Below are 21,141 nucleotides of genomic sequence, written 5' to 3' on the forward strand. Positions count from 1 at the left end.
ACCATGCCCTCTTTGATTTTGTGTAACTTAGTTTCTGCTACCCACTGGGCCTATGCTACTTGAACCTTAGCCACTGTGGCCTACTGTGCATATGCTATTCTCTGTCCAGTATGCCCAATTGAAATAACCTATCCAGCTCTCCGTGCTTATTGAAATTTAGCTCCCACAATAGGCTGAGACCTTCATAGTACTGTTACAGCTTGAGCAGCCCTGAACAGTGTGTTTTTCACCACCTACTGCATAAACATGGTCCCCTACTAATACACCTTATGACCCATTTGAGACCCTCCTGGTCGCTTGCCAATTGTATGGTCGCTCAGAGACCACTGTGATATTGTGTTGTGCCTTATGGTCGCTCAGAGACCACTGTGATATTGTGTTGTGCCTTATGGTCGCTCAGAGACCACTGTGATATTGTGTTGTGCCTTATGGTCGCTTAGAGACCACTGTGATATTGTGTTGTGCCTTATGGTCGCTCAGAGACCACTGTGATATAGTGTTGTGCCTTATGGTCGCTTAGAGACCACTGTGATATAGTGTTGTGCCTTATGGTCGCTCCTGACCGCTCCTAGGATTTTTGCTATTAGCCTACCAGTATTTTACTGTTGACTACTGTATCTAGCCCATTTGGTGCAAATAAAGCGAGCCGAGCCTCACTTTACACCACCCCCCCTATATCCCTAGCTATGTTAAGTTGGATATTGTGCATCATGTTCCCCTTCTGCCTTGTCCGAGCGGACACCCCGTGCACTGGCACTCACTTCCTCGCCCTCAGTAATGGGCTCACCAAACTAGCTTGCCCAAGACACCATCCCATCCCCTGTCCTACCCCCTACCTCCCTACCACACCTCCCTTCCCATCCTCCCCCATTCTCTTTTCCAGGCTCAAGGACACCTACGCAACCAGTAAGGAACACCATCCCACCTCGACCATCACTGATGATCCACATGTACACCCCAACCCCTCAAGCAATGGTAAAACACACCCTATCCTAGGATATGAGAGAACATCCCGTTTAAGAGCTCGCACAAGGCTACCACACCACAACCCTACTACCAAGACCCAGCCTCCCAGATCACCCAAACCCACGGCCCACACAACAAATGACAAACACACCCAGCCTAGAGCAACTAAAACTACTCCACTAAGTGGCCCACCAACTGTAAATACTCCCACTAAGGAGCCCAACCCTCCCATTAGTCTCAAAAATGCACTCATCAATGCCCGCTCCCTTGGAGCCCACGCCATTGATATTCATGACCTCATCATCGAACCTGACCTTGACATGTTAGTAATCACAGAAACCTGGCTACACCAAGCATCAGGCCCTCTGCTAGCATTGGCTATTCAACCAGATTACACCATTCTCAGATCTGATAAAACCACCACTCCAGGAGGCGGTGTGGCCATCATTGCAAAAAACACTATCAAACTTAGATCAAGTTCCATTGAAATAATCTCAGGGTACGAACTACTACTCGCCAAACTCTCATTGAATGAAAACACCACAATTAACATAGTGGTCATCTATAGAGCCCCTAGCACAAACAGCCACCCAGAAACAGACATCCCACTAATACTGGCGTCCTTCCTCAAACCCAAAACGAAATGTATCATCATTGGTGACTTGAATCTAGGTTTTAATGATAACCAAGACACCAAAGCAACCGCCCTCATCCTGGCACTAAATGACATGAACTTCTGCCAACACGTCAATGTCCCCACCCATACCAAGGGCAGAACCCTTGATTGGATCCTCACCCTCAACACCAACATCGCCTTAGGCCCGATTACCGCACTGAATTGGACAGACCACTACTGCATAGAATTTACAATCACTAGCGACGACCCTTGCACACCCAAGAACATATCTATGGACATCATCGAAAGTAGAAACTCTAAAAAGCTCACAGCTGAGAACTTCGACCCCACCTTGAACACATTGCTAGATACCCACTCAATCCTCAGCAATGACCCAACTACTATCGCTGAGTACTACCACAAATGTCTCTCCACAGCGATTAACACCATAGCACATGTAACCTCCAAACTAAGGCGCCTCAACAAAAAATCCAACTTCTGGTTCAACGAGGAATTAATCGCCCTTAGAAGGAAAAAACGCTCTCTTGAGCATGCTCATAATAAACATCCCTCCCCGGACTCAGCTAAAGCATTCAAAGACGCAAATACCCTCTACAAATCAGCTATCATCTCACATAAAGCTAACGCCTACAATGCTCGCATTAGCAATGCAGCATCCGACTCCAAAGAGCTCTTCTATATCCTTAGAGAACTTGAAAATCCACTTCCGACCGACACACCCATAAATACAAGCAAAGAATGGTGTACCACCATACAAGATGCTCTTGCCTCCAAAATCACTATGTTACAAAACAAAATCAACTCCAAAAAATTACTCCTAGCTACAAAAAAAACCCCCTTCCCTAATCCCTGTACCCTTTCCAGTGACAACTCCAACCCCCCCCTTCCAATTCACACTAGTCACCCACAATCTCGTACTCGATACTATCTCCAAACTAAAAGCATCCAACTGCAAAGGAGATACTGTCCCAGCCAAACTAGTCAAAGCCTGTGCACCCACCCTGACCCCCCTCATCACTAAATTTGTCAATGCCTCATTCAACTCCAATACAGTTCCGACTTGCATTAAAGAAGCCTGGGTTACACCACTTCTAAAAAAACCAAATCTAGACCCCACCATTCCAACTAACTATCGCCCCATAACCACGGTCCCATTCTTACTCAAAATCATCGACAAACTAGCCTACAACGAAATTCAAACCCATTTAGAATCTAACCAGCTCCTCGGCACCAGACAATCAGGCTTCAGGCCCAACCACAGCACTGAAACAGCTCTCTTGGACCTCAAAATCCAGATGGATGCCATTAGAGATTCAGGGAAACTTTGCATTCTCTTGCTGTTGGACCTCTCAGCTGCGTTCGACTTGGTGGACCACGACAAACTCTGCAACTCACTTGCCCGTGAATTTAACTTCTCTGGGGCAGCCACTGCTTGGGTGAAATCATTCTTAACTGACCGCACCTCCAGAGTGTCCATAGGCAAATATGCAGCCAACCCCATCCCAGTCCCCATAGGAGTGCCCCAAGGCTCTTGCCTTTCTCCCACGCTGTATAACACATATACCAAGCTCCTGTTCTCAGCACTTGACGATATGGGTGTTATATACACAAATTTTGCGGATGACACCCAGATCCTTATACCTCTTACAGGCAACTATGACCAGGACACTTTAACAATCAATAAAATTTACGTCATCATACAAAACTGGATGGCATTAAACAGCCTATGTCTTAACGATGAGAAGACGGAAGTCCTCATCGTAGGAGCTCCAGCCAAATTAGCAACCCTTCAGCCAGAATATTCAACCATCAACATCGACGGCACCAATATTCCAGTGTTAAAGCAAGTAAAAACACTGGGCGTGTACTTCGATGCTAGCCTGACCATGACTAAACAGATCAATGTACTTTCCTCCTCCACGGCCTACACTTCCAAATTAATTGCACTCAGCTGACAATTTCTGACCCCAGCAAACTGCCTCACCCTGGCCAGAGCACTGGTCCTATCGAAATTGGACTACTGTAATGTATTACTACTGGGCACCTCCAACACCAACCTAGCCAAAATGCAACTTTTGCAAAACAAAGTCCTGAGGGCAGCGCTAGGCATAAAAAAATCAGACCATATATCCAAGACCTGTAAAGATGCCCACTGGCTCCCCATCAAAGCCCGCATCATTTTCAAAACATTATGCATCACCCACAAATGCATTACAAAAAAGGACCTATCTACCTCAATAACACTCTGCATCCTAAAACTAACATAAGATTACTGAGATCCAACGACAAACTCCTCCTGGACCCCCCCCGATTCAAAACCACAAGAGCAGGGGGCAGCAGCTTCACCACTTTAGCCCCCAAACACTGGAACACCCTACCCATCATCATCAAAAAAGCATCCTCCTTCACGATCTTTAAGAAACAGCTAAAAACCTGGTTATTCAACCAATATTAGCACCCAAAGATAGGACCCCTTCCATCGGATACTGTTGTGAATACTTAGGCCAATGTATATTGTTGTGAATACGTTGTAACCTATATCATGTAATGCAACTAATGTAATGCTTGAATGTGACTAATTTCTAAGCTGTCTTATAACCTCGCCGTGACACCCGAGGGTCTGGGCGTGTAACAAATAAAAAAAAAAATAAATACCGGAATGCAAGGTGATTGTAATCGCGTTCTTGCTGAGCACGGAGTCGTGTTTGACGCTGATCTGCTGTTTCTCGTTGACGTCTTTCAGCCACTCTCAACCTGTCGCGATCAGCAGATCTGAAGCTGCAGAACGCGATCTCCGTGCTCACAACCGTGCATTCTAAAGTCTGGCTGCACATCGCTCTGCTGCTTCCTTGGCACGTATTTGAGCAAGCATGTGTTGCAGTAAAAGATTTATTATAGCGTGTGTTGCATTTACGTCCAACAGATGGCACTGTTTTTCAGAAAAGGCATGTTTTTACCTGTCACAGGTGTGACATCTATGTATAGTAGGTATATAAAAACACGCGCCTATTCAAATGCAACGTTATGTCAAAATTTCAAAGCAATCGGTGAAGAACTTTTGGAGATTTAAGATTTTGAACAAACATATTTACATTTTTATTTATATAGATGATGGTTTTATGGATATTTGGAATCCGAAATAAATTTCTTGACTGACTGACATTTGTAACTTTCTAGACCCAGCACACACTATCTTAAAATAGGGTGCTGGAGGGGTTACCTAGTATCCCCTTTTGTCTAACTTCTCAAGTAACATTTTTATGTTTTTATGTTACCCTTTCCTCACTGAATGGCTGGTGGCAGTGGTTTTGTTTTTACTACCGTGGTGTGCATTTACCGCGGGCTGCGTTCGCAGCTGCAGTAAAGAACCCAAGAGTGCCATTTTTGTCAACATGGCCCTGGTCTTCTTTTTTCGCCATTTCTTTGTGGAAAGGTCCTTCTTGAGACTCTGCGGGCCAAACCAGGTTTGGTCCCTTTGTTTGTTTGTTTTGCCTTTGGCCGGATTCACGAGTGAAGCCCGTCTCTGGCTCCAGGGTGTCTGGGGTAGGCGGGAAGTGAGGGAGGTGCTCTCAACTCCCTGTCCTTAGTCTCCTAGGAGACCCAAATGCATTATGTGATTGGCTGGCTGACTGTCCGGCAAGGTCAGCCACCCTGCTGGGTGACTGACAGCTAGGCTGGAATCAAAGGGAGAGAACTGTATAAAAGGTGAGTCTTTTGGCTTGGAAGGCTGAGTCGACCACTGGACGAAGGAACCGAAGAAGAGCTTTAAGAGGACACCTGCTGCAACTCCTGGACTGTTTGTTTGCCGGGTGAAGCCCTGCTGCAGTGACGAAATGGCAAGTTCGCTTCGACAGAGAAGCCCCTGCAAGGACGTCTTCTCCCCTTGAGTTGGTGGGACCAATTGCCTCTGAAGTAAGCCACCTGGACTTCCATCTCGGAGCTGGTTGAATTTCCTCAGAGTTGCTGTTGGAAACCGTAGAGCCACGGAGAGGAACACCAGTTTGTGTGTGTTGCTTTTAAGTTGGCCAAGAGCTCTAGGAAGATCCTCCGGTCTCCCAGGAAGCAGGACTGACTGAGCCTGAGCCCCCTCAACAGAGTGCGGGACCCGAGAAGCAAGGAAAGTCCATCTCGACAGCCAGGAACCGCGGTGTTGCTATTTGCGGTAGACACAAGCAGCTGAAACACTGAACAGCCACTGAAAGTGAAGTTTCCCAATTGCAAGTTTTGACCGTCCCAGTGCAGTGCAGGAGTACCCCGACGTCCTCCCTCTTGTCCCCACGACTGAGGCCCAGGAACAGTGAGATCTGCAGAGCTGCACAGGAATAGGAACCATCTGCTGCATCTTTTCTTCATTTTAAAGGTACGATACAAAGTCTAAGAACTTACCTCTTGCTGTAGAGTTGCTTGCATCTTCTACTACTCACAAGTCTAACAGCTTGTGGCCCTACATTGATTAATCTTTTTTTTCAAAGACTTCTGAAACATTGTGCAGAGACTTTTCTACTTGCCTCCAAAGAAGTGCTTCACCCCATATAGACTTTTGCCTATTGATTTTGGCTTAGCCTGTTTTAACTGAATGACTCTTATTGGGGGATCTGAAAGTATTTGCCTGCTTAAGAAATATTTGTGGTCACAGGCACAGCACGCAGCACAATGGGCTACACAATTCCTTAACCCAGGGATTCCACCGCCTGCCCAGAAGGAACGTGAGGCAACTGCACTCTTGCACAAGTTGTCTAGACCAACCCCCAAACACTATAACACCATAGATCCTACTAAGGTAACAACCCTGTCGTGGGCTAAAATAGCGGATATATTTGCTACGAACAAGCTATATCACCCGAGTATGCCACTTTGGGGAGATCCCCTAACATTCAATTTAGATGGGGAGGTGGCCAGGCATTGGAGCGCTCAGGGAATAACTCAATGGGGACAGCTTTTTATAGATAAGTGCTTCGTCCAGTGGGAAGATATAAAAGAAGTACTGGGAAACACAAGTAAACATAAACAGCAATATGTGTGTGTGAGTAACGCTGTACGTAAGGAACACCTCACATTCCCAACCAAACCAGAGATAAATATGGGGCTTGGATACATGTTCACCGGGGCAACACAGAAAATCACAGCCTCGGCACTGTATAAAATTATAATAGACACGCCCAGCAGATATCTACACAGCCAGGTGCAAATGGGAACGCGACCTGGGACAACAAATTGAGGAAACTGAATGCTCTCAAATCTGCGAGCTGACTAAACGGATTTCATGCAATTCTAGGTACAAACTAATCAATTATAAAATAATAAATAGGACACACTACACCCCTGCAAAACTCAAGCGGATTTACCCAGACGCCACGGGAACATGCCCGAGGTGTAATGAAGGAGATGAAATATATACCACATGCTCTGGTCCTGCATAAAGCTGAAAGACTATTGGGGTGGGTTGTGTGAAGCACTAAATGAGATGGCAGATCAACCGGTGGAATGGTCCCTGCGGCTATGTATTCTGGGGGTGGTGGGGAAGATGAATCCGATATGGAGAAAATTGTTAAATTTAAGCCTTCTAATAGCCAAGAGAGCAATATTGATGAGGTGGAAAAGTGCAATCCCGCCAACCAAGGAGGACTGGGACAGGGATATGAAATGGACAAATGACACGGAAGAACTATATATAGACACGGTGCTGCCCCCATCCAAACCCAGAAATATATGAGCAAGATGCAAGCAATACTTATCAGACAAAGCCGAGAATGAAGGTGTGGAATCAGAGGAAGATAACTGTGTATGATGTAAAACAATGTATTAATGTGAAGTATACATATGCATGTGCTGTACCTGTGTGCAATAATACATAAAGAGTAAAAAAAAAATATTTGTGGTATCTGGTTTGCTCTAATAATCTTCACTTTTTACTTGCTCTGAACTAATTCTGAATGCCAACAGTAATACATTAATGTCAACAGCACCCTAGCAATTGAAGTCACCTGTGGGTGTAGGTCTCTGCTCTATGCCATCCCAAATGGGTATTTACTGATTCTGAACTAAGAGATTGTGTAATTTTGAAGTATAGTTGTGTGGTGTTTTACAGTGCTCCTTTCTGGAGAAGGCTTACTTACATTAACTGACTGATAAATACATGAATAATTGTTTTTTTTAATCTAGAAACAGTGTGTGTAAGTGTTTGCTTGGATACTTGTCACTGTGAAACTCTGTGCATCTCCCCTACAGCTCACATTGACCACTCTTGAGATAAGTCTGGCTACTCGTCCACACTACCAACCTGTGTAGTACAGACTTATACCAAAGGTTGGGTTACTACTGCCAAGATGTCAGGGTTGTTATAGTGCACCCTATGGGCACTGCATACAATCTTGCCTAACAGCACATCACATTTTTTAATTGGAGGGGCGTAAATATTTCCCCCAAATATGCCAGTGTGATTGAGTGTAGCTAGGGAGCCCGAACCAATCAAGAGGTGTTGCGGGGGTGGAGGGGTCTTCCTCTCCATCTCCCCGATAACATTTGTAAAACACAAGCATACACAGCGACGCACATTTTTAAATTAAATTACTTTCTGTCCCGGTCCAGATTCTCCTCCCAGCACTCCAGCTCCCGCGTAGCATGAACAGGAAGCAAAGAGTGCTTCCTGTTTTGTGCCCATGCGTGCAAGTGCCAGAACGCTGATGATGAAGTGCCTCGCTCCGTTTGCGTGTTGGATAAGGCTAAGGAGTGCCTCCCTCCCTCCCTCATACAAACATGCAGTTCCTGAGCTAGCATCCCCTATGGGACATACAAGGTAGTGGAAGGGGGTTTTTACCTTTTTAAGGGACATAAGAATAAGTGTCTGATTATTTTCCCATTCTCACCCATATGCTGCTCCTGGTCCAGGTTATCACAAACCCACAGAGGTGCACTACATAGCCGCCTCCACCCTAGAGACCGAGTTGGCCACGTGAGTGATTACTACTGGTCTACTCTCGTTTCCAGAGTTTTATTTTTTTTTAAAGACTTTTTTTATTTTTTCCCTGGCATTATCTTCTGTGGTTCCCAGAGAAGATCCTATTCTCGGTTACCGATGTGCATGGCTAACCTTGGGTTTGACACATTTGAACTTTGAACAGTGCACTAAGACACTCTTGGTATTGCCTGTGCTTTATAAAAGAGGTATGGACCTCACTATCCAACTCTCTTCCTAATTACAATCCTACTATAGCCCTCAAATCATCTTACTTTTGATTCTCTGCGGGTGAGTTGCTTCTCCAAGCAGGGATTGGGGGTAGAGCTCTCTCCACTGCAGGTGCCTCCCTCGGGAACAGCCTCCCTGCCTCTCTCAACCTTGAGCCGGATGTCCTTGAGTTCCAGAAGCTCCTTCAGACCTTCCTTTTCTCCTCTTCTTTCTCTCTTCCTCTCCCCTGCTAACATTCTCTTGCTCCTGCACCGTCCTGCTGACTGGCTGCTAGGTGTTCCTAATAGTCTTACAGGACACCAGCACCTCCCCCCGCACTGCCGCCTGGCCTCCCTTGCACTACCGGGTTGTGATTCCCCTTGGAGCCCCAGCCTTCCTTGAACTTAACCAGGGGCCCTGCTGCTCTGCGGGCACTTCTCCCCATACCCTCCCCCCTGCACTTCTTGTTGCACACTTGCACAATCTAAATGACACTAGGCCTAATAAGATTGTTTGTCTTGTCCTCCCTTGACCCCCCCCCCCACCCCCTATCCTGGTTGCACCTTGAAACACTTGTGTATAGGTGCATTATAAATAACATATCAATCAAATAAAATATAAATATTCTTGAGTGGCTTATGAAACTGTCAGGGCAGTGCAGTCTCTGATGAACTGGGGCAGATCGATCCAAACTAGGGGACCCTGGAAGGAGAACCTACAGTTGTCCAGAAAAGTAGATGGACAGATTGTAACGCTAGGAACTCTTGTGTTGCAGGTATCGAGGGCTAAAGATGAGCATGGTCCTGGATGCAAAGTATTTAAGACTCGGCTCATGAAGGCTTCTAAATGGGATGCAAGCAATTTAAAACTGGGAGCCAGTGGAGGATCCTGCAGAAGAAATGGAAGCATGAGTTAAAAAGGACCCTTACTATCAGTACTCCATGTTTTGGCCTAATGCATACAGGAGGATCTTCCTTGCTGTGGTTTTCCAACTTTCCAAGCCCAAAAGCAAACCAATTCATGCACCAGGTCTATTACCGCTATCCGACGTCAACAAGAAATCCATGAACCCCTGTAAACCCACTGCCTGCAAGCACGCAAGTAACATCTAAGAGGAGTTGCAGTTCTATAGACAGGTTGCAAAGGGCCGCGGCTTTGATGGCTAATATCTGCTTCATTTACTTTCATCATAAAACCCCTTTTTTTTCTTGGTGTCTGTAAACCCATAGAATAACTCCTGGGCGTCCGTTCATGACACTGTTTTACAAGTCGCTTAGTCACAAGAATTTCAAAGTGTCTCACCCGCTGTATTAGCCTTTGTATATGCTTGTAGGAGAACCCAACGGCCTCCCAAGCTGCCACAGGGCAACCCCTGTACTGTACCCCCTATTGACCTAATAACCCCACCCCAGTGATATTCATGGCCCATTGCTTCCCGTGTTATCCCTTTCTGGCCAGAAGAAAGAACACAGGCTGTGCAAATAGAGCCTGCTAATGCGCACAAATGACGGCTGTACAAAGGAGCACCTTTAATGCTCCTGGAAAGAGTTCTTTGCCAGAGAGTGAGATTGGGGGGGGGGCAGGTCATCAATTAGGGGGGCAATTAGACCCCTCTAGGGATGCCTTTGTCATCAATGTCTCTGGCAAGAAAGACTTTTGTAATGAAGTGCGCCACGCTTTGTTTTCGTGGCTTGAAGCGGGCCGCACTTCATCTACCCACTGGGGGAAGGGGGGGCGCAAATCACAATAGGGCAGGCTGCATATGGCCCGCGGCCCGTATGTTGTGCACCACAGCTCTAGAGGGGCAAGGCAGGGCTGCCCCATCTCCCCCTTGCTGTACGCCCTGGCCATGGAGCCCCTGGCAATCGCTATTGGGGAGAACCAAGGGATTACGGGAATTCAATGTGGTGAGGTATACTTCAAGCCCTCGTTGGTTGCTGACGATATCCTGTTATTTGACACATTTATCAGATTCTCTCCCCGAACTCTTAAGCCAGATACAGTGCTTCAGCAGGTTCTCTGGCCTGAAAATTAACCTCCCCAAATCTAGTGTGATGACCATAGGGGCGGACGACTCAGCGACCACAGGTAGGAAGACAGTATGGAATGAGATTTGAGGACTCGTCCTCGTACCTTGGCATTCGCCTCCCCAGAGACCTGACAAGTCTAGTAGAGGTTAACTATACTCCCATCCTAGAAAAAATAAGATTAGACCTTCAGCGCTGGGCACCCCTCACCCTCTCTTGGTTCGGGTGATTGGTATCTGTGAAAATGAATATTCTTCCCTGAGTCCTAAATCTATTGACGTCCCTCCCCTCATCCCTCCCAGAGACCTTCTTTGCGAAATTACAAGCCATGGTGAACCAGTTTATATGGAAAGGGAAGAGGCCTAGAATTAAACATGCCACATTGACTCTCCCCAGAGATTTTGTGGGCTTCAGCCTCCCTGACTTCCGATTATATTATAAGGCAGCACAGCTCTGAGTTATGTTGGAGCACTTGAGGGCCGATACTACTGGACATACATTGAGGACACTCACACCCACCCTAAAAAAAGTTGGAGACCTTTTGTGGACTCATGCCAATGAGATACGGCCGGACATTAGAATACATCCTACCCTATCAGTGCTATGGGGCCTGTGGAAATATAACAAAGCAAATTCACTCGTTTCCTCCTGGCCTTCGCCCCCGAGTTCGTTGGATGGTTAATGTTACAATTGTTGGTTGAAACTGATTGTATTGCCTAATGAAAAAACAAGTTTAAAAAAAAGCAGTTCAGTCGCTCAGTGCCACAAGACCGGACACCTGGCCGATCTGCATCGTGGCCCACATGTTTTCACCTGTTTGCCGCTTACGTCATTCAATTAAGTCAGAGGGCCCCCAGAGTCCTGCACAGGGGGCTGGCTGGCCTCCCCAATCTCACCAGTCAACTCCTTGCAAAAAGGTGACTGGGCCCAGGAGGTTAGTCTGCAGTCCCACGAGAACCCTCTGCTGCACCAGTGCAGATATTCCGGGTAGCTTGTCCCCTTTTGGAGCCTGAGCGCATTTGTATCCCGCTCCAATTACTCCATAAAAAGAAATGAGGGTGGCAGTAAGGTATAAAGAGCCCTGTTCGATGGTGCCCATCTTCGTGGACGGCTCTATAGTGACCCCCAATTTATTACGTTTTCTAATGTTTACAGTAAACAAAACATACCCGTAGCACATCAAATACTAATCGGCTGCATCCGTAAATACCAAACTCTAGAGCAGTGTAAATGCAGAGCACAGTCATATTAATTTCAGGCTGGGTGGAAGATCAAAATAGCAGTAGCCCCTAAAAATACATTTGAGGCCAGTAGGAAAGATGGGGAGAACCAGCAATAATATTCCACAGTTTAAATAATGTATGCCACTCACTGTCACAGCAACAGACACCAATTAAACATTGCGCATGACCCACATTTCCTGAATCATCCAGGAAATGTGGGTCATGCACGATGTGCAAATACGCACATATGAAAACACACATTTACTAGCACGAATAACAAGGCTCTTAAAATTCTACAAACTATCAATTGCAAGACTAAACACGTTGTGTATGGAATTATATGTGTATGTAACTTGGTCTACATTGGCAGCACAATCCGAGAATTAAGGACCCGTATAAGAGAACACTTAGCCAAGATTGGGAGCCAAGACCCAAGACTACCACTTGCATGCCATTGGCAAGAGAAACACCAAATGGACAATAAGGCAGACCTAAGATTTATCGGCCTCCAGAGAGTCACACTAGGCAGACGAGGGGGAAACAAAGAAAAGAAACTAAGGCAAGCCGAAGCGAGAATAGTTTGCAAACTGAACTCCACAGTTCTCGGTTTAAACACAGACAATGAAATGGTGTCTTTTTTTGTAATATAACTAACAGCAACCTAGCTGAAGTGTATTTCTTTATGCCCAAGTAAATGTTATTTTTGAATGAAGCCAGTGACACTAGCACAATGTGATCCTTTCAAGCATGTGCAATAATTAGTTTCTAGATAGCCCAGCATAAATTAACACATAACATTACAATGAGCTATTTGGATTATTCCATTGTAAATTAATTAGACGCTCACAATCCTAACATTAATCTATACACATTCTGAATTATTCCCTCTTTTTCACTTCGTAATAGTCATGAAACAGTATTACTGGAATTAAAGTTCTAACACTCTTCAATTTCCACGGCTACCTACGCTGTATTTCATTTTGCCAGACATTACAATGCACAGAAGGTAGCGACTGACTCCTTATAACATGGACGCCACGTTGCACAGCAGTAACATTACAGCTATTACCGAAGACAGACTTACATTGGTCCGTTTTCATGGCAACCAACGCTCACAATAATTGGGGAGAGGAGGTCTACTGGCGCCCCCTCGAGTCAAAGGAATCACGATATCGAATGCCTGAAAGTATTCATAAGGTAAGAGACCGTCAAGAAGGAGTAGCACGATTTAAGCGCGCAGTAATCTCAATGTTATGAACTGATTGACAATAGCAATCTGGACGTCGCTGCACGTCCATGTGCGCACACGATTTAAGAAAATAGCTCACTAGACTGTACTCCTGATAGAAAGTTGCACGTACGTGTGCAGGCAGTTATCGCAATGTTATGAATTTAACAATAGCAATCTGGACGTCGCAGCACGACCGTGTGCGCGCGGCTATCCCAATGTTAAGTATGAATTTACAGTAGCTTATGTACTAATACATATTTATGCTCATTAATCCTGTTCTGAGATAAGAGTTGACAACTCGCCTCAGAGATAGATCGTTGCGCATTCCTGCGCGTTAAGTAATGGAATATAAGAATGCCAAATGCATGTTAGACTTCTCAAAAATGCCTTGACAAGCATTAATGCAGATACTTGTGCAACTACATATTACAGACAGGACAGTCACAGTTGAAATGTATGGGCCTAAAATAATAGGAAGTATAATCTTGAGTAATGCCTGACGTTCTACACTAATCTGCAATACTCTCAAGAATTGAAGGTGATATTTGACCTATTTATGTTTTCAAGGGATCTAACCCGAGTACTGCTGAGCAGACAAGTTTGTTAACCCATTAGGGGCAATTAAGAAAACAAGGTAACATGGAACAATTTACTCATTTCGGCAAACTACCCAAGTTACCCCACACTAAGCACTAACTAAACAAGATATTTGTATCTGTCTCTTGTTTCCTTTTCTTCCTCCCCTTCCCAAACCCTATTTTTGTCTGGCTTTTTACTTTCATATTTTACATTTTGATTTTGATTTACAATTGGGCATATCATTTTGCTCCTTTCCTCACATGCAATTGTAAAATGGGAATGCAAATTGTACGCATATATTCTTTTACGTTGATGTTGGAATATGTTATGCAATATCCTACATGTGTTATGTTCAATTAAGTATCCCTGATTTGAGAAAGGTCTCAAGGGAGACCGAAACACGTGTAATCAGAAAGGGCACTCTTCTAAATATATTTAATCACCTTGTAACATTGGGCGCAGTCTCTTTTCTGGGTTTTTTCATCATACTTGCCTGTTCATGTGGTCCTCACTTGGCTAAACCACAAACCCAGTAAGACGCGACTTACTGCATCTTACAGACTTAAGGAACACAGATAGCACTAGAATAAAAATGTCGCCATGTTAGACCAGACCTCGATAGCCAAGAACGTATGAAACCCAATAAAACTCAGTTAGATATAAAGTTCACTAAACGGAGCCCACTTAATTTTTAGGTCTAAAGCCAGTCATCATGCTGATGGGGAAATATTTTTCTTTGCATATAGAGCCATCATTTCTTCTAGCAGTTGTGCACTGAGGGTTTCGCCAACTCCTTAAGTACCTCAAGGCTAATCTTTTTCAAACATTTAAGGCACTGTCCTTGGTGATTGAAATAACACTGGAGTTTAGCCAAGGTAACCCAGCAAGGCCACCAAGGTTTGTGGCATAGAAACAAGCCATATAAAATCCATTGTAGTCATGGCTTCAAACCAGAATTCTTCAATTTTGGCGGTAGGCCAGAATATGGGTCCTTCAAAACTACTCTTTTCACAGGCTCAATGTGTTATTATTTTCAAGGCCACCCGTGTATATGATATGGCATTTATAACGCGCCTGTACACAAGTGTTTCTAGGCGCGAGAAGACAAGGAGGGGAAACAAAAGGGAAGACAAAACAACGATCTTACTAGGCCTTGTGTCATTCAGATAGTGCAAGAGCAGGGAAGGGGGAGGGAGAAGTGCTGCGGGTAGGGGGAGGATGGAGAAGTGCGAGACTAGGATATGTAGTGACCAGTAGGGGTGCAAGAGAATGCATTGTTGCATAAACTAGAACTAATGACCACCTTCAAGTTGAATGAACACGCTCATTTCCTTCCATGCAGTGGCACTAACTGACCGGTCCGGTCATAAAGGAGAAAGCATTTCTCCCACAAAGGTGCATCATCTAATGGGCAGTATTCTCAGCAGAAGCCATGGCAGCACCAGAAGAGGGCCCAAAATCAACAAAGGATGTAGAGGCGGAAATGGGTTCCTGTAGCAGAACCTCTCCACCATGGCTAAGCATTATGTTTCTGACATTGTCCCTTCCGTAGAACACTACAGCTCACAGCTGGTGGCGTGACCTCTCGGCTACAGGTATGGGCAGGGAATACCGAGGCTTGACACCTGTATGACCTGTGCAACCTGTGAGGTCCTTTTCTCTGATTTTCTCTGATGCAGTTTCAGCTCAGTAGACCTGCGCTGGTGGTCCGGTGCCGTACCGTGCTGTGGCATGTGAGTGGACTCGCCTGAAAGCATACATCTGAGCCCCCACCATCTTGAGAGGCCCCCCGTCTGAGAGACGTCACTCTCCCATTGCTATTGTGGAGCCTGATCCTCGTCGGTGAAATCCCGACGTGATTGCTGCGTTGGTGGAGGCCCGTGGCTGCGAGAAACAAGCCGGTCGTACAGGCAAGACGAAGTGAGCCACTCTCGCTACATCGGTAAGCTGTAATTGCTTGTCTTCAATAGATTAACTTGTGTCCTTGTCAGCTACGTCTTCTTGGTTCTAACAGTGTGGCGTGCGACTGCTAAGGTAGTCACAGCAAACATTGCATAACATGAGACATACTACCTCTGATACGAACAAACAGTGAATTTGAGAGCTAACCTGTTTGTCTTTTGAATGAACCTCCCTGTCCGATTTACACACGCACAAGCATAAAGCTTTGAGATTTATATTTGATCCTTCTACACTGTGCGTGCGAAATGCTCGAATAACGGCCGCAACAGCGGAGTGTCAATTTCCTTAAGTACAAAATGTTGCCTCTTCCAACTAAACTTGCCTGTCTCGGTTTTCAGTTTCAGTCGTGACTGCCGAGTTAAATCTCTTTGAACGACCGATTCGTGTAACAGAGTGAACTTTACTTGTACTAAGGGATTCCATGTGATGATGTCCTTTGAGTGTTTCCATTAACGGTCGTGAATGTGGAGGAGAACCTCTTTGAGTGACCTTTTTGTCTGGCTTTGAGTGTACACTGGGAGTTATCAGCACACAATTACGACGGAGTGATTGAGCTTGCGGAGTGACGCAAGCCTAGGAATTTGCTATTTGACCACGCATAACAGCGAAGTGTGTCCTGTGTGCAAAAATATTCAACGAGTCAAGTCCTCCTTGTTGTGTAAACATTTCATGAAACGCGTGCCATATTCCCTAAGCATGGGAATGCCAAAACATTTAAAGGTTTCTAGCACTTCGGTCGTACTGAAATCTACCCCAATGTGACCATCTCCTGTTATTGCAATTGAGCGCTAAATGATTGGCATGGAATGTTTTGCGTTGGACAAAAAGCCATGCGCAGGAGATATGAGACTTTTGTAAACCATGCATTAACATATGCCAACAAACTCAATTGCACGTGAATAAGAGGCTCAATCAGCCTTGAAATACATCAATAACTGAACCCAGATGATGATCATAGAAGAGCAAACAGAAGAACTTCCCAATCAGCAACCCTTTCCAGTTACATCAAAAGAAAGGGAAGTAATGAATGCGTGCACTGTTCCTAATGCAGTAACTGAATGTCAGATAGTAAACTACGACAAAAGCAGTCTGGATGCAATAGACCCTGAAATCATTCTGTTGGAAACATATCCATCATAGCATCATCGTCGCTCATTCACTCGGAGACCAATAGTTTATACCAGTCTCCGAGTCTATTTGCGAACTCAATCCAGTCGGGGGAAGTGTTGTCGGCTTCAACCAGCCGAGGCAGCTCCAAGATGGGGAAAAAATCAAGAGAATTTCAATTTAACAAAAACGGCACTGACTCAATCGCAAGCGGACTTGCTAGGACTCCCCCTTAATGCCATGCACATGACTATAGTCACGGTTACTAAATTATTCAACACGCTTCACGAAAAAATAACGCGACAGAGCAAACGGATTGATCAAATAGCCCTGTGGATGAATGACATTGTTACAACTCATACACACAATAAACCAGGTGAAATGAGTGTGCTCATTGTGGAAAACATTATAAACTCATCCAAGTCTAAAACGAATGAAGGCCACAGTGTCAGAACGACGTGCACTACCGTCCGTTGTGAAATACCAGAGATTATGTACGCAGTGGAATCACATGCTGTGGCTCTGTGTTCTCTTAGGGCTTCAGTCATAGCGGAGGAATGTAACACTGCGGATAAACAACCACATCAGGCGGTAGCCAACTACAATTTGTTTGACATCACCAACCGAAAAGACCACAAATATCACAGTCCCGCTAAAAAGAAAAGCAAGAATCAAAAAGGAATTCCCATTCAATCAAGAGGTGGCATTAAGCAATTTGCGAAGAGAATTGCCTTGAAGAACCTACGGGGTGTTGTCATGTGTCCTGCACTTTCTAAAATTAAATCTCCAAATGCAATGCGAAATGTGGTGGCGAAAGACTCATGTATTCCTATAAGTGACTATGCCCCCCTAAACAATTCGGTGGATGCTATTGCTAGTTCTCATGAAGGTGGCTTACCAACCAAAGCTATTTCTGAGTCAACAGTCACTTCGCCACCAGAACAGGCGAGGAGTGAAGCGTTGCCAGTTTTGGCGGCGTGGAACAATGTCTCAACACAGGACAAAATATTATTTGACATTAAACTGCAAATTGAGAAATCTATTGCAGATTATGTTGGGTGTTCCAAAAAATAAGTGATTCAATCATCAAGTCTGAAAACATCAAGAATTTGGTCGAGAACATTGCCTTAAAGGCAATTCCTATAGCTTCCCCTGTGTCTAATTTAGCATTAGCAACTTGTACCCAGGGCTCTGAAGTGGAACAGCTGACTAGGTATAGCCTGGAAATGAATAAGTTTGCAAGTGTTCAAGGAGGAACCAAGTTTCAAAGAGTGGAAAGGCAATCCAATGCAAGTAGAGCGTTGCCTCCACTCCGTAACTTAGAACAAGAATCGGTTCATGGTACTCTAAATCAACATCTTTTTCCGTGCCCAACAGCGCCTCATGTACCAAAATCTAATGCCCCGATATTTAACTCCAATCGCATGCGGGCTCCTGGTTCTGTGCTAGAGAATGGAACCAGTGTTGACATTGACTCATATATTGAGAGGGCTATAGAAAAGTACTTTATAGAGCCTGCACACAATAGTCCATCATCACAATTGCAAAGGATCCACGACCAAACAAAACAAGTACACTTTGAGTCCTCATCTGATAAATGGAACAACATAGAGATTCAGCCTCAAAAGCGGTCACTGGCTCCCTTTTATTCTTGTGAATGATGGTTAGATGAAGAGTGCCGAGTTGGTTGTAATGATTGGCTGCAAATTCAAACTTACAGATGACCCTTAGGCTGACCAGGGTATAGAATAGAAAACAAAAAGAGACTACTGTAATTCTTTTGAGTTTGCGCCTTTATTTTTTCAAGAAAAAGGAAAAGAGATTGACACATGTTTGGTGGTGTCAAAATTGTAAAAAGTTCTTTGTACTTTAGTATCGCAATACTGTCCCTGAATTTGCGTTTTCATTCAGTTGGTTTGCTTGTAAGTTCTTTTTGTGGATTCTTCGTAGATTCTACCACTCTTAGTTAATGGTTCCTCTTAGTTAAAAAGTTCCTCTTCCACTCATAATTACCTAATTACTTAAATACCATAGGCTGATCTTAAGTGTAGAGACGCGCCATTTACAGCATATGTACTAAATCGGTCAAGTATACAAGCGATTTGTGAAAATGTAGCAAGTCTTCAAGAAATAAGCTCACTAGACTTTGAGCAAATTGAATTTCTAAATGAAGAGAACTTATCGGTCGTTCGATTATGGATGCAATCTAATGTTGTGAGAAGTGCCCTATGGAAAGCCTGTATGGAGCTTTTTTTCTATGGGGTTCTTGTTAGCACAAGATCCTTCAGTCCCCAATAATGAACAAGAACACTTCAGAAACAAGAATGTGATAACTGTTTCTTGCGAGAGGCCTAGCAATAGTCAAAGACCATGGATGACAACCCAAAACCACCAATACTCAACTGGTAACAGAGCATGGGGTGGGAATCTCGATCATAATTGGAGTCTTAGGCTCATGTTTTAACCGTTGCCAGTTGGAACACATGTGGCTTCTCATACTTGCTTGGTTCTAGTGCAGAGTTTCTTGGGGACTACGATATAGTAATGCTCCAGGACACTTGGCTAACCCAAACGCAGATCTTGGAGGGCCATTCCATTGTCTTATATTCAGCTCAAAGCTCAAAACGTGGTATACCTTCTGCAGGTCTATTGATTGCAATCAAGAATCACAAAGAGTAGCCCATAACGTTATGGGAAGCGCCAGAATTATACTGATTAATGGTTAAAGTAACACATCCGAGAGGGGCAATAGCCGTTATTAATGCCTACCGTAATCCAGCAGGTATAGCAGATGAGAAGTTTTTGGCCGACTTGGAACAACTAATGAACATGGTTGATCTTGCTCCAGACATTACAAATTGCATCATAGCTGGAGACTTAAACACGCAATTACTATCCAATAAACAGCAGCATAAAACAGCAGGAAATGGTTGACATTAATGAAAAACAGAAACTATGTTGTGTAATGGCTCTCTTCAGGATGATATACCTGCTTGTCTCACCTGGCAGAGAAATACCAGTACTACCATCTTTGACTACATCTTTGTTGATCAAACCTTATTTAACAAAGCAACAAAGTTCACTGCGCAAAAACAAATACACAGTGATCATGAATTGCTAGAGTTACAGTGGACCGATGATTTTAGCCAGAACAAAATTACTGAGCCAAAATATGAGCTGATTCTGACAGTAAATAATGCACGAACTTGATTTGCATGGAACCATTCATCCTTGACAGCCTTTAAGACCAAGTTAGAGCAAGCACACCAGGAGGCTCTTGAATTCAACTACTCGTATACAAGTTTACTCCATTTATATCCAGTACACTCTAAAACATCGTCTGACACTTACTTTAAACCAAGACATGAATTTCACACAGAGGTGTGCAGGAGAGAAAAAGTTGGTTAAGGACCATTAAGAGATCTCTTATAGCCTCAGCAGATACTAATAAAAAAGAACAAATCAAGGCTGCTCATTGTAAATATAGAAATTGGTTGCATAGTTATCGAGCGCAGCTACTACAGGCAGATGGTGAAGCAATGTTGTATGCCATATAAAAAAATAACACAGCCCAGACATGGTCCTTTATTAATGTAGCAATGCAAGCAAGGCAAAAATCAGTCCACATTAATGGTGTGAATGAGTCTCAATGGATTGCTCATTATACACACTTCTATGCCCTTCCTTCTCAGGTTGAGAGTGAAACCATAACCGAGTCGACAAGTTACGAGGGATTGCGAATCTCACAAGAGGATAGCCTAAATTGCATTTCTAAACTAAGCAATTCTCATGATCCGGGCCCAGATGGCTTGAGCAACTTTATGTTTAAAAAAACATCCGGCTTTATGGTCCGCCATTTTACATAACATCTTCACTCGAATAATTGGAACAATTTGTTAAGGATTTCAATCAGGCGATGCACACCTTAGTCTCGGCCCAGTATGCAGCGCGCAACTGAAATGCTTCTTTGTTAGATTAGATGCAATATTGAGATGGTACACCACTCATATCACATCCCCTTTTCAAATACCCAGGGTCACAATGGACCATGAACCAGGCTAGTTGATAAAATGTAATATATATGTATATATTTTTTTTTCAATTAACAGAAATCATACACTTTTTTTTATATGGGGCAGCAATCACCAATGGGGTGATCAGAACAATAGGAATGGAAGCAATGCACTTAGTTAACCTTCTATTGACACATCTACAAAACACCAGGGAATAGGAGCACTTTTTGA

General features: G+C 44.3%; 1 protein-coding gene across 7 annotated transcripts in view; it reads left to right on the forward strand.

The window, feature by feature from the left end:
- TRAPPC2 (trafficking protein particle complex subunit 2) overlaps nt 1-21,141 on the forward strand; it is a 400,579-nt gene that overhangs the window by 159,317 nt on the left and 220,121 nt on the right. Inside the window, exon 1 of one of the 7 annotated variants that reach the window (XM_069640573.1) lies at nt 13,102-13,215. The exons of the other annotated variants lie outside the window; for them this stretch is intronic. Within the exon in view, the coding sequence (XP_069496674.1) occupies nt 13,117-13,215 (99 nt within the window). The 5' untranslated portion in view covers nt 13,102-13,116. Of the gene's footprint in view, nt 1-13,101; nt 13,216-21,141 lie in introns of those variants that run through there. 7 annotated transcript variants of the gene reach the window in all.

This window comes from Ambystoma mexicanum, chromosome 7q (genome assembly GCF_040938575.1).
Source record: "Ambystoma mexicanum isolate Mex_15411 chromosome 7q, UKY_AmexF1_1, whole genome shotgun sequence".
Lineage (NCBI taxonomy): Eukaryota > Metazoa > Chordata > Amphibia > Caudata > Ambystomatidae > Ambystoma > Ambystoma mexicanum.